Genomic DNA, 14,442 nt, shown 5'->3' with positions numbered 1-14,442 from the left:
TGCATATTTCAGAGACAATTTTTCATTTTGTTCCTTTGCATGCAACAAGTGACTATGACAAGCAATAGAAGGTGAGCAGGAGAAAAAAACCCACATGTATATAACATTATTATTAGTTTCGCTGCAGAATGATCATTACTTGACTACTAAGGAATACAAAATGTCCATAACGAGCATGAAGCAACAAACAAAATACTGCTATACCATGCATGAATGTTTCGTCACTGTAAGAAGAAACCACTTCTAGCTGGACCAGTAAAACTAAATCAGGAAAGGCTCCATTAGATTTAATAACTTGTTAAGTGATAAGCAAATAGGATTTAAATTCTTGAAATAAAACAGAAACAAAAAACCTGAGAAACAAAACTTCTTACACTGCATAGGTTACCTATCTAATCTACTGGAGTGGACAAGAACTGTTCTGTGGAACAGTAAGAAAGAGTAAGAGGAGATGAATGTTTGCCAAAAAAATTCAAGCCCCCAAACACTCATGCATTTTCAAAATTGTTTTATTGCAGTTGGATAATAGAGATAAATACCTAAGAGCAAAATCCAGTAAGTCACATTTATTTTTCTTTTGGAACAATTCTCCAAACTGGTTGTTTTATGATAAAGAACAAAAAGTTGCACTACATTTCAGAACATTTTGTTCTTTAAAACTGGTCAGACAGGTGGGAAATATTAAAGTACTACAGATTAAATGAGTAATTTTCCACTCCAGCTTCATTTCCCAAATTGAACAAGTCCAAGCAAAAGAAACGACGACTTTTTCTGCTTTGGAGATGCGTATCAGCTGGTGATGCACTTCAAGCTATATTAATTTGATTAAAAAGTTTATCCTTAATAACCTGAGACATCAATCCATGTATAGCTTCTATGGTGGTCTTGCAGCTGAAAAACAAGCATAAATTCAACATTGGCCAAACACTAGGCTGAACTGTCATTTTGTCTGAAGATATTCAGCTGTTTTGGAAGTTCAGGGTGCCCATAACCCCATGAATCTTAACAACTGTCCAGAAAGGAAAAGTCACATGCAGCAATTTAGCCATTGTTGCCAATAGCTTTTTGGTACTTAAAAAGCAAACTGACAAGCACTATACACACAAAGACCAATTCCAGAAGACTTCTTTGTCTGTCAGTTTAGGACACCTTACATTAACAACAGCAAGTGAGCTCTGTGGCCATCTGAACCAAAAAAAATGATTAAAAAAAAATAATCCCTGGGGGAATGGAGCTACCAGCTGTTACCAATACCTGAAGGCTCTCACTGTTCTCAACTTTATCTCCTTGCCCAACTCCAGGCCAGCAATGCACAGTAACCATAGCTCCTCTGAGAAACTTTACAGAGAACATTAAAGGATATGTGTATAGAGCTGATCAGTTATTACTCCAAATATGAAACATGTACAAAACCCCCAAAGAGCTGAAAGGATTCTTATTGATCCAAGTTGCATCCAGTGTGGCTCGCTCGGGGATGTAGGGTCAAGCTAACAAATAAAAATGTCTCAAAACAAAATATACAAATGCAAAAGATGGATCAGCCCTGAAGGCATGGAGAATAGGCATACATTACTACTAGATAAAGGAATCCTCCACAAAGGAAGCCAGCCTGGAGCACAGATTGGCCAATGCACGCATACTCTTAGAGAACAGCTCTTAAGAGATGTGTATGTACAGATATGAAGATATCATACAGCCAAGCGTAAGCACCTTTGATGTTAAAGTTTTACAGCGTTCTTCCTATAAAAGGTACACCCGATAGCCCTTTAGCAAACTTTGCAATTTTACTTCCTGGAAGTAATTTAGGTGCCACAGCATCAATTGTCCTGGTGTCTGCACAAGTCTTCTACTGTCTTTTTTCTTAGGAAAGATTATTAGTTGAAGAAAAACATGGATCTGTAGAAGTGTTACAATCCATTTTGGGAACTACAGTAGCCTGTTACACAGGAAAGCAGAATTGATGACAACAACAATCCCTTTCAGTCTTACAATTTATAAACTACCGATGATTACTAAATAAAAACAGGAAACAAAAATCGCTGCAAGAATATGGTAGGATGATCAGAGGAGGAGTTATTTCTTAGAGTAACTGTAAGCATGTGAGAGTCATGTGAAAATAAAATGCCATCAGTATTATGGCACACCAACAAGGGATCAAAATCAAAGCAAACTTGTCAGCAACTCCATCTTTCTCATGGCTTTAAAGCATTGCTATTGTAACTGTTTCACCACAGGAACTAGGTGTTATCACTTAACATGGCTGTTGGGAGTTAGCAATAGCCTTCCACTGCAAATGTATTCTACAGCTAAAATAATCTAAATGGGTATTAACTTCTGTAAAGTTAACCCTCCTCCTAGTCAAACATGTTTGTTAGAAAAGTTGTACAAGCTGTTTACTTTCCGTAACATGGAAACAAATGCACAGAAGACACTAGCACAACAGCAACGCTGATTCCATTTAGCAATGACCATATTACATTTGCAGGTATTCCCTCACTGCTTACTGTGGAACAAAGGATGACTCCTCTCCTTATTAAAGCAAAGTCCATGTTCACCTGAGTCATACTGAACATGATGTAAATAAAATTATTTATTTATAAATCAAGTCTCTTCACAAAAGGCTTCCGTTTTGTCTCTTGATTTTTTTAGCTATCATTAAACTTGCCACTAATCTGGTATCTCAAAAATCAGCTCCTTAGTAAAGTTTGTACTATGGCACACATTGCTAACGGGGGCAAGGTGGGTGGGTGGGGAAGAAAAAATACAAGAAACTGTTCTACGTATCAGGATAAAATGATGAGGAAGAGGACCAGGAAGCCACCAGATCTGGAGCTGAACATCCTAGATTTTATGCCAATTTTTTCTGTCTGTTCCAAGGGATTCTACAGAATTGTTCCTTATTAAATGGAATTGTATCTCACTCAGAACACTCCTAAGATGCATGCAGGTGAGTCCTGTCTTCTCCACAGATGGACCTCAGATTGTACTAGCATGTACAGTACAGTACTTCTTGGTTTTCAAAGTCTGAAATTTGCCAAATACAATGTTCTTGAACAGCCCAAGATACTGTATGACTTGTTGGATACTATTACTCTTTGTTAAAGATTTTAACTTGGAAAAATGGTAACCGTAACACTAGATAGTCTAAAGCACACATATTGTTCTTAAGATTATTGGGTGAAAGATATTAGTGAGAAGCAAATTTTGTACTTCAAAGTTCACAAAAGAAAAGGGCTGACTACCAATAAACATATAAGGACACTGAGGGAAGACACTACAATGGCTTTGAAATAATGCTGTACACTCAGTGGCGGTAAGTTCATTAACTGATAATAGCAAGTATTTGCTATCAGGCAGGGTAGCTAAATATAAAGGCCAGAATGTCTGTAAATCTACTTCTAAAAAAACCCCAAAACCCCAAACCCAACCCAACCCAAACCAAAAAGCCACCCTTCTTTGTTTGTGGGAAAAGGATGTATTAATTAAGAAATATGGAAAAAAGGGACTTCTTAAATATTTAAGTGAGTGGAAATATTACACAACTGTAAACTAAACTTACTGGACTGTTAGCACTAACTCTTAAAATCACATTCTATATAATAATATTATTTACTGTTAGTTTAAACCTCATTAACCACATAAAATGTGCTATTTTCTAGCAATACTACCATTTTGCATTTGACAGAAAACATCTTTTTTGGTTTGCCATCTACTGACGCAATTTAATAGGGATCTTTTGTTTAATAAACTATTTATTCCAGAAACAAAGATTGAAAAGCCATTTTAGGTGTAGTAAAGGCTAGATTTTCTTATTCCTATCTATAATCTGATCATTCCTACCTATAATCAAGGTAGGTTACAATTAAAGGCATGATATAAATTCAAAACAAAACATCACTTTTTACAGGGATGAACACATGGATGCATTAAACTAAAAGAGAGTAGGTTTAGATTAGATATTAGGAATAAATTCTTTATTGTGAGGGTGGTGAGACACTGGAACATGTTGCCCAGAGAAGCTGTGGATGCCCCAAACCTGGAAGTGTTCAAGGCCAGGCTGGATGGGGCTTTGAACAACCTGGTCTAGTGGAAGGTGTCCCTGCCCGTGGCAGGGGGGTTGAAACTAGATGATCTTTAAGGTCCCTTCTAACCCAAACCATTCTGCGATCTTACCTGTCTCTTGTTGCTTTTGCAAGTTTGTCTTCTGATTTCTTATCATGAGTCTCTAAACCCAGCATGAAACTGCCCCTTCCAAGCTGAGCTTCTGACTGTTCTAATTTTTCAGACAAATCAAAGACTTGGCCAGTGGTGTAGTCTGCATTCTTAGGAGAAAGAAGGCAATAAACATACTGAATTCTAAGCTATAAATTCCAGCATTTACACACAAAATAAACAAAATCTGAAAACAGCTTTTAAGACTGTAGCACTGCACATTTTAACCTGTATCTGCAAGTGATACAGAAGTGGCAACAGAAGCTGACAAATGCTTAATGCCTAAAGCCTGAAATGAGCACTCTCTATTACTTTCCACCTATGACCTAAGTTACAAAATAATAAGTGAAATTCAGTTGGTTCTGACGGCAAGAAAAGGTATACAATCGGCTTTTGCAGAAGGAAGTTTTTGATGTTGAGCTGTACATTGAAGGTCTACCTGCAGTATTTATGTTGCAAGCTTGCTGTAACAGTTCAATTGTTTTTTTGGGGTTTGATTTTTTTTAAAAAAGTGTTTACTTATTCAATAGCACTATTTTAAGGCATACTATTCATTACAGTGCTGTAAAGAGATACAAGGTTAAAAGGTGTTTAAGACAAAATCTAAGCATATAGAGAATGCAGTAAAATTAAGTTATTCTCACCTTTTACTTTTAAAGAGCAAATATAGGAACATTCCAGTATTTATAATTAAGAAAACCTTCCTTTCTTTAATCTGACAAATAGATTCATAATGTGGGATCTATCTATATCAGTGTCCCATTAAGCATTTTACAGTAGAGGGTCTGGCTTTCAGCACTAATGAATTCATATATGCACATGAAAGCATACCACGGTACTTACAGTAAGCAAACTAGAAGAACTGAGAGTGTTCACCCAGTACTTGTTCCATAGAAGCTCAAGCAATTTACGATCCAAAGATGATTTAAAGTACGAGACTTCTAAAGCATAATACCTTTAAAAACAAACATGCAAACAAAATAAGCTTTCATCTAAATGTGTCATTTTCCTTTAACACCTAAAGCACACGTATCTCAAAAAAATCGCTATCAATGGCAAATATCTTCAAAAATTTGAAGCACTGAACAATAAAAGTTACCCTCAGTTCCAATTCTAACTCTAAAAGATTTTCCAAAAGTGTTTCATATATAGCTTTAACACAGGTATACATAACCCCCACATATATTGCTGTGTTCTCTTTAATGAGATTGCAAGTTTTTTTAAATTATTCTCTTAACAACTTGTGCAATTCAATGATTCTAAGATCTTTAATACTATAATTGCCACTTACAGATGGTTACAGTTCTGCATATATCACCTCTAATCAATTAGGAACGTCTGACAGAAGTAAATGGTACAAACAGGCAAACCATCTTACACTCTACCACACCCATTTTAAAAGCCAGGCTTTAGTGGTGCTAAGAAATCACAAGAGATGATAAAGCAGACTGAAAGCTGAGCTATGCAAAGTCATTTGTGTTGGTAAATTACAGCAACATTAAAGAGCTATATTAAACTTAATGTTGATCAGGAAATTCCCAAGCAGGTTATCAATAATCATATTATCTCTTGATTGCTCTGGAAAGTTATTTTGCTTAGCATTTCTGTAAGAAATTCCATCTGAGATAACAATGCTTTGAAGTTCACCAACACACAACACTAATATTTCTGTGATAGAACAAATACCTTTATTTCACATATATAAAGAAAAATGAGGTAGCAGGTCAGTTCTTCATAGACATGTGGCACATTCAAAGTGAAATCCAAGTTGTTGGAGGAATTGTGTAATAAACTTGCTTAAAAAAATAAAATGGAAGCAGCTGTATTTGGGCATTGAACACCAATTAAAAGAGAGAAGTTTGACTAGGATTATTCAGACTGCTACTATGAAGTCACTGGCATTCCAAACAGACAGGATCATTAAGGGTCTAGAGAAGCCTTATGATGTGCAGCTGAGGGTACTGGGATTGCTTCGCTTGGAGAAAAGAAGGCTCAAGGGAGACCTTACTGCTCTCTTCAGCTACCTGAAAGGATGCTGCAGTGAGGTGGGTGTTGGGTCTCTTCTTCCAGGTAAGAAGTGACAGGGCAAGAGGAAACTGCCTCAAGTTGTGCCAGAGGAGGTTTACATTGGATATGAGGAAAAAATTTTTCACCAAAATAGTTGACAAGCACTGGAACAGGCTGCCCAGGGAGGTGGTTGAGTTACCATCCCTGGAGGCATTTAAAAGACTAATAGATGTGGCGCTTAGAACAGGGTTTAATGATAGACTTGGTATCTAGGTTAACAGCTGGACTCTATGATCTTAAAAGATCTTTTCCAGCCTAAATGATCCCACGGTTCTATGATCATCATTCAAGTTCTCAACTTTTAATTCTTAGTCAGACTACCCATACTCCTGAGAGGACACCACCAATCTAATATTTTGTATTATCTGTAATTCAGTAATGTGACACATTTCCAGTTTTTTTTTCTTCTCTTTGCCTAACAGCTTTTTCCTTCTGGGAAAGACTGGAAAATATTTTCTTGGTCTGGAAGGAAAGAAATGGCTTGTACAAGAAGCCAGCTCCCTGAAATGGAGATTAGAATGATAACTATTAAGCACTTCCAACTTCAAAAAAACCACCAAGCAGCTCTCCCAAACCTCTAAAATAGAAAGGATGAAACATATCTTCCTTAAAAGCATGGGTTTATTTATGGCTAATGCCAGACCTCTGAAATGACGGGAACATTACAGTTCTGCAAAGATTTCTGTGTAGCTACTGTTATGGATTTTTCCTCAAATTGAATAGGAAGACTAATTCCAACTGTTTTAATTTCTTCATCTCTTCAGTGTCAAACTTTGCACGCAACTATAAATGCACTGGCAACTATAAAGTGCACTGAAGAACAGATATCCATGCAACAGAACTGTGGAAAAAACTACGCAACAGTCTACAGGACACATGGGTGTCAATCAGATCTTCAAGTTCTCTGTACACAGCTGCTTAAATTGTAGGGCCTGTCAAACACCTGAAGGTAGAATTGAAACCAGGCTGTTATTGAAAGAAGCAGTCCCATCTTTCCTTTGCAAACCCTGTGTCTCCAACATCTGTCTCTACTTTCCACCCCACCTTAGCTTAACCAGCAAGAATGTACGTGCTTCCACAAGTTGGGCCAGATCATGGAACCAGACCAGCAAAACAAATGCCTTGCCAAGTAAGTAAATGAAGGTATGAAGCAAGGAACACGTGGCTGGGATAGAACAGTTAAAGAAAGAATGGTTAAAACTATACTACCTTTTTAATTAATGGAAAGTAAATTAGCAGGACAGAAAAAGCAGTGATTTTTCCTGTTGCTGATGTTACCTTTGAAGCAGTTCCTCTTTCCAATCCTACCAAAGACAGAAAAAATCTTAACATGCCCAGTGATGTAGGATAACAAGATGCATGGCACTTGCCACTACTCCGAAGAGCTGACTAGGAAGATTACAGTCTTCCTAGCCCCACTGCTAAGTCTATATCTGACCCTTTCCTCCCTGCCCTAAGAAAAAAACGCTGCTTAAAGGTGTTCAGGAATGAACTGCTAAAGCTTTTAACAGAGCTAATCTTCATCTTTGTGGCAGTTCTCCCTTAAAAGATCTCCTGATAAACAACAATAACACTTTTTCAAAAAACAGTGCTAAAGCAACAAAGAACTTTTAGACTTGAAACACTTAAAGAAATGTACTTTTCTGTACTGAATCACTAACCTAAACACAAAAATTGAGAACTTGTGCTAGAGTTAGTAGTTGTTATGTTACTTACTGTTTACAGTGCACACCAAAGTCTTCTATTTTATTAAGTGGAATAGTCTGGTATTCAGAGGGACCTTCATCTGGAGGTTTATAGCCCTAAAAATTAAACAAAGGGCAAAAAGGACAGTAATTAAGGGACTTTTTAAAATGCTTAAACCCTCTGAAAGCACTTCAGAAAAACTCTAGTTTATGCAATTCTACTTTATTCTTCCTAGGGAAAATGAATTTCCCCAGTAGCCTGAAATTTGGAATTTTCTTTTGCCTTACCAGTAGTCATTACATTTTCAGGTCAATCAAAAAGCATGTTGGAAGTAAACTAGTAGTCATAGTTGAGATTTTTCAAACAAGTAAGATGGCAAGCTATGATTAGGTAATTTCTTAAATCAATGAAAGAGCAAACTTCTTCTAAGACAGTAATTCTCTACCTATTCTTAGAAGTTATTTCAGTCCTTTTTTGAGGGAGGATAGGAGGCATGAGAAGAGGGAAGAAACAGCCATGCCTTAGATATGCCTTAGGGATACCTAACATCTCAGTTACTTATATAGCCAAGATGGTGCCACTCACAGGTACTAACTAGGCAAGAACTGCCTGCAGATCACCATGAGGACTCCCTAACAGTAGGCTTCTAATATGCGTTTTGTATATACAGTTTGGTTTTCAGGTGCAGGATTCTTCTCCCTGCTCAGAATTCTTGAAGTATTTATGAAGTGGTTTTGCCTATTGAATTTTCTCCTGAATCACAAACTGTTCTAAGATCTCTTGTGTATTTGTTCAGAAAAGTAATACTTGAATGCAGCTAGGAACCTCTCACAAACATTACTGTTAATTACAGTTTTACTAGATGTCAGCCTGAACTTCTTGATGAGTCAATAATAACTGGATACTTGATATACCTGAACTTTTATTAGATTGAAATGAAATAGCACTGTTGTATTTCTGCCAGAAGTATAAATAAAAGACTGCATTTGGAGATCTAGATCTCTCATATTTATGTAATTCTCTAGGTTTTAGCCTAACCCTTCCATATTGTATAATTAACTTTTTTTTGTACATTATTTTGTGAAGATTTGTGGTATTTATTAAAAAGACTTAAGTAGATAGTTTTGAGTCTTCCTTTCCTAAAATGGAAAGCATATCAAAACATATTAAACATGCTATTAACATCTGGGTTTAGGTGTAAAATATGTTAAAGAATTAACATGACTATTTTGATGAATACCACCTACCACTATATCCACTAAAAAAATAGTTACATGGAGCTATATATTAAGAACAGCTCCACTATTTAGGCAGTCTACTTGATTTAATACTGCCAAAAATCTATGAAAAACAAACTAGAAGTCAACCTTTGTAAGTGTAATCAATATCCAAAAACATGCAATAACCAATATATCAGCACATCTTTTTCTTTTAGTCTTTTCTTTGTGAATGAACAATAACATACAGTAGAACAGAGTAGATCAGTCAGATGATCAAACTACAGTAATTGTTAGAATCAATCTATTACTGATTTAAAAACAGTTCAGTGATCACGCACTAATAATTTTAACTATTTACCTTAGGATATGTCCTAAATGCTCCAAGATTTACTTTTCCTGCAGATATTGTTCTTGTTGGATCAATCTGTAGAAATACAAATAATGCTTGTTATGTGCATTTTATAAATTATTACAGGCATAAATTAACTTTACAGTAATTCTATTGCAGAAATATAATTAGTGCATATTGTATTAGTTTTGTCATAAACAGTACTTTTTCAGTTGGCGTCTGTTGGTACGAGACTCTCTGAAAAGATGGGAATATTAATAGCCTTCTGTGGACCATGTTTTCAAACTCATTTTATTTCCCAAATACTTTAAAGAAATTGCACTTAAGAACAATCAATAAACCATAATAAATATCTGCATTTTAATCTTATAACCCCTAGAGGTAAGAAAAAGTATTATGGGATCCGCTGCATATTCCTAAATACAGGAAACTAATGAAGCAAACTCCTTGCAAACATATATACTCACGCCCTGTTTAATTTTAAAAGCAATTAAAAAAAGAAGGGGGGTGGGGTGGGGAAGGGGGGAAGCAGTCCCAAGGAAAGTGTTCTGAATCTGTGAAACTATGTCATAAGAAAACTCGCACGGTGGAAATACTTCTTAAGGGTCATTTGTAATTCCATCAGAGTTATACTCCTGACTAATTTCAGTCTTTTTCCCTTTATTTGCTTCACTAGTGATGGTTATACAAATATTATTTAAAATAAGGTTTAGTTTTGATTTCAAATGTGATCTGAAGCCTGGAAGACCTTCAAGGGCCTGAAGAGTTTCTTTGGATTTTTTTTTTTAAGATATGTCTTCTACCTGTACTATGCTACTAATTTAATTTAAAAGGCATTTTAGATGCCAAGTAACAGAACTTTGTGAACACATTTTGTTCTATTTCGACAGAACCAACGAACACAACAAAAGAAACAGATTTTTGTTCTGTTGCAGGAGATTGAATATGGGCTGCTCGATACTTTTTTTTGCGAAAGTACCAAGCAGAACTTTAAGTTAAGAGTGATGTATGGATTCCTACAGAGATACCACACCTGGAACAATGCAGTGAAAATGGCCTCAGTAAGGAATACCACTGGTTTGATCAGTACATGGCCAGCAAAGCAAAAGGAGCAGTACCAATTCAAAATTTGGATCTAACACTTCCACCATGCAAAATACACACTACTAGAATGTTAAGTCGGAAATGTACAAGTTATTCTCCCCTCAGCATAGTTTGCTATGCGTTTTTATCAACTATCACCCAGTACTTACAACGACTGCTACAAAGGGTTCTTGAAATTGCTGATTAAGCATCTGGGTACTGACATCAATTCCAGAGAGCCAGCAGCCATAGCCAGGGTGACTGTGATACCAGCCGATTGCATTTTCTAGACGACCAACCTAACAGCAGTGAAGAAAAACACACCCAGTGTTAATCTCCATTCCAAAAATATCAGCTGCCCTCTATTGGGCCTTTCTGCATCGCACAACATGGTAAGGACAGAAAGAGCACACACAGCCTGTGATGCTAACTTACTAAACTAAATACTAAAACCATGTCTTATTTTGCTGAATTATTTTCCAGAAACCATACAACTTGTAATATTAGCATTCTCTGTTACAACTACTACCACAGAACAAAGACCTTCAAGGAGCCAGGAGCTCCTTCTTCAGCAACAGCTGAAGTACAGAAGAGATTTCACATGGCAAGATGGTAAGTAAGCTGGGACTCCTCAGTGTGGATGAGAAATTTCTTAGGAGTATATATAAAGTTTATATAATCTCAGATAATGTATCTTATGTCAGTAGAGAACAGATATTAATTTTTTAGTACAGTAACACATCTCAGAGGCATACAGAGACATTATTGGTAGGTTTCAAAAAAATAACTTCAGAGGCATGTTTTCAAACTCCAGAAGTAACAGAAATTATTGCCAGAGCATGCTCTGGAAGCCAGAAGATTAATTTTTGAGATTTTTAGGATCAGAAAAACTCAAAACAGGAGTTTCCAAAGAATACCCCTGGCTATCTGTACAAGTACTGGAAGAAAAACAAACAAAACAAAAACCCAAACAGAATAAACACCTATCACACCTAATTTTGTAATTCTCTCTCAGGAATTGCTTACTGGCTGCTCCATACCGAGCTGAATAATTTTGGTACAACCCTATATGCCAGTTCTTAACTGTGAGTTGTATGTGTGGATGCATCACCTGCTTGGTTTTGCCAAACACTAAATACATCAGGGAGGTTAAATCAGAAAAATATTGAGATGAGACAGAACACCCAAACTGCCTACTGAATGGAACAATTATTTTATTTTTGAATTGGTGAATATTATTTATATTTTCTTTACAACTCCCATAACACAGATATAGACACCAAGAAAACACTAAAGAACGTGTTATTTTTCAAAGCCGAATAACACATTTTAACTGTATTAACACCAGATCCTGCCCATGGAGAAGCAAATAACTAGAATGCTGGTGTCTGTAAAGTACTTATGCAGGGGAATATATCAACTTGCAATCTAATATTAAATAGAGCTATTCCAGGATCAACTGTTTGCCAAAATCAAGTGTGGAACGGTCAGCAAGCAAACTCTGCCAGAGCACCAGTAAAGCTGTGTAATTATATTTGCACACAAGTTCAATTTCAAAATTGTGAAACCAACTATAGACAAACTGTACAATATAAACAACTAGAAAAAACTTTTCCTATCAAGGAAGTACTCCTACATAAACATGGACTGTTTTAAACATAAAACAAACTAACTGTATATGAGAAAAATACTAATTTTATGCTACGTACTTACTATTTTCAAAACCATTATTTTTACCTAAGAACTGGATAGTATGATTACATGTTTAGGTAAAAACATCTTTCAAGTTACCTACTCTTCTGCAAAAACAGTATTAGCATCATGACATTAATAATTTTCAGATAAAAGGAACTAAATAAATGATTTCTAAATTTCCTCATAAACAGGGATGAATTGTTAAAACCAGTTTCAGGATATAGCTACTTCTGGATTATGTTTACTCTTTTCTGATGTTATGATCCAGACTAATTCGTATCTATTTAAGTATCTTAAACTGTATAGAAGGCTGTGAATACAAGTAAAAGTCTCCAAAATAACCCGAATACTGCTCCATTATCTCCAGTGAATAAACAAGGGGCTTCTGATTTTAGCTGGTTTAAAACAGTTTGATGATTAAAGAAAAAGCAAAGGGCAAACTGGGCCTCAAAACTACTTGAGCTTGGACAGCTAAACATTTCAGCGCTTATTTGTAGTACAGGATTGCCCTGTATTGGAAGAAGCACATCAGTAGGTGCTCTAATACACTATGCTGGTTTCTACATCAGCCATAGGTTAGATTCATATTTCTGTTATCCTTCTGCATGTGACAATTAGTTTACTGCATAGTCAAGCTGAACATGACATGGACCTCTAGATACAGGGGGACAAAGACAGGCAACAGACATTTGAGTAAGCTCATATAAATTTCCGCATTATAAACATGAATAATTAAGTTGCACTGAAATTTACTTATTCCTTCATTGGCATTTTCTTCACAAATGCATCTTCTTTATTTTTATGGAAAACAGCACTATGGCTATGCAGTAAGACTTCAGAAAGCAAGAATGTAAGAATAAATATCATATTCCTGATCTACAAATCGTATATCTGACACGTACATATTTTATATTTAATTTTGCATACTGTTCTTAGAAACACATATTGTATCAGCTCTTTTAGAAACATGCTCTCTCCTTCTTCCCTCCACAAGCCACCAGATGCAGCCAAGAAAATGCTTCCTGAAGCAATGCAAGACGTTTGGAAAGGAGAACCCAGTACGTGATGACCTGCTGTAAGACACGGAAATATACATGTGAAAACGCTGAGAGGGCCCCGTGTTCCCGGCTGCTGACACAGCCCTCTCTTAGCCATTTCTGAAAAGAAACAGGGCAACTGGGCAGCCGCTTTCTCACTGGGGGTGGGGGTGGGGACGCCTGCAAACCTCACAGCCTGTTCCGGCGCCATCAGTCCACCGGACCCGCCGCCACAGCGCGGAGGGGGAGAAACACCCGCAGCCGCCTCTCCTCACCTGCTTGGCGTTTTCAATGTACGCAGCCATGTACTCGTAGGCGGCCGCCTGAGCGTTGACGCGAGTCTCGGTGCCCTCCACCGGCAGGGCGAAGCTGTCCATGATGATCATGGTCTCCCCGTCCACCTTGCCTAGCATCAGCCCCATCACCTCCAGGTTGCCCCCCGACCTGGCGTGCATCACCATCTTCAGGAGCGCCAGCGCCGAGATCTTGCAGTACTTGAAGTAATGGTGGCTGCAAGGCAGAGGCCGCGGAAGCCGTCAGGGCCGGCCCCATCGCCCGGGCCGCGCCTCAGGCCCCCGCCGCCAGCCCGCCCGCCCCGCCGCCCGGCCCGGCCCCGCTCTCGCTCACTCTTTGGTCCAGGGCTTGGCCGCCAGGATCTCCTGCTGCTGCTTGCGGTCGTACTTGTAGATCTCGTCGATGCTCTGCGCCTCCTGCATGTTGTTGGCCAACTCCCACGTCTTCTGCGCCATCCCGCTCCCGGAAGCGCCGCTCCCCGCCGCCGCCGCCATCGCCCCCCGCACCGGGCCCGGCCCCGGCCCTGGTCCTGGCTCCCCTCACCGCCGCGCCGGCGGAACCAAGCGAGCGGGGGGTTGCGGGGAGGTGGTACGGTCCGCGCAGGCCCAGGGCGGGCGGCGCCGCGCCCCCAGCGGGAGCGCTCGGCTCTGCGCCGCGGCCGCTGCGAGAGGGAGCGCGGCCGGGCGGCGTACGCTGGCGGGCGCTGCCAGGGCCAGCGGGTCGCCCTGGGGCTGCTCAGCGCACCCCAGTCACAGCATGTCGCGTTGCGGCCCGACAGAAGCGCCTGGGGGCTACAGCG

At 38.5% G+C, this 14,442-nt stretch overlaps 1 protein-coding gene across 1 annotated transcript; it reads right to left on the bottom strand.

The window, feature by feature from the left end:
* Positions 1 to 491: 491 nt before the first annotated feature.
* COPS5 (COP9 signalosome subunit 5) lies at positions 492 to 14,308 on the bottom strand. The gene is made up of 8 exons (XM_056331279.1): positions 13,977 to 14,308; positions 13,625 to 13,859; positions 10,788 to 10,916; positions 9,544 to 9,609; positions 7,996 to 8,081; positions 5,056 to 5,167; positions 4,174 to 4,322; positions 492 to 891 (listed from the first exon to the last, which is right to left on the bottom strand). The coding sequence occupies exons 1-8, from the start codon at positions 14,135 to 14,137 to the stop codon at positions 807 to 809; spliced, it is 1,023 nt and encodes a 340-aa protein (XP_056187254.1). The 5' UTR covers positions 14,138 to 14,308; the 3' UTR covers positions 492 to 806.
* Positions 14,309 to 14,442: the final 134 nt, after the last annotated feature.

Source organism: Falco biarmicus, chromosome 3, assembly GCF_023638135.1.
Source record: "Falco biarmicus isolate bFalBia1 chromosome 3, bFalBia1.pri, whole genome shotgun sequence".
NCBI classification, from domain to species: domain Eukaryota; kingdom Metazoa; phylum Chordata; class Aves; order Falconiformes; family Falconidae; genus Falco; species Falco biarmicus.
The sequence above is the reverse complement of the archived record's forward strand: the minus strand, read 5'-3'. Positions and strand labels throughout refer to the sequence as shown.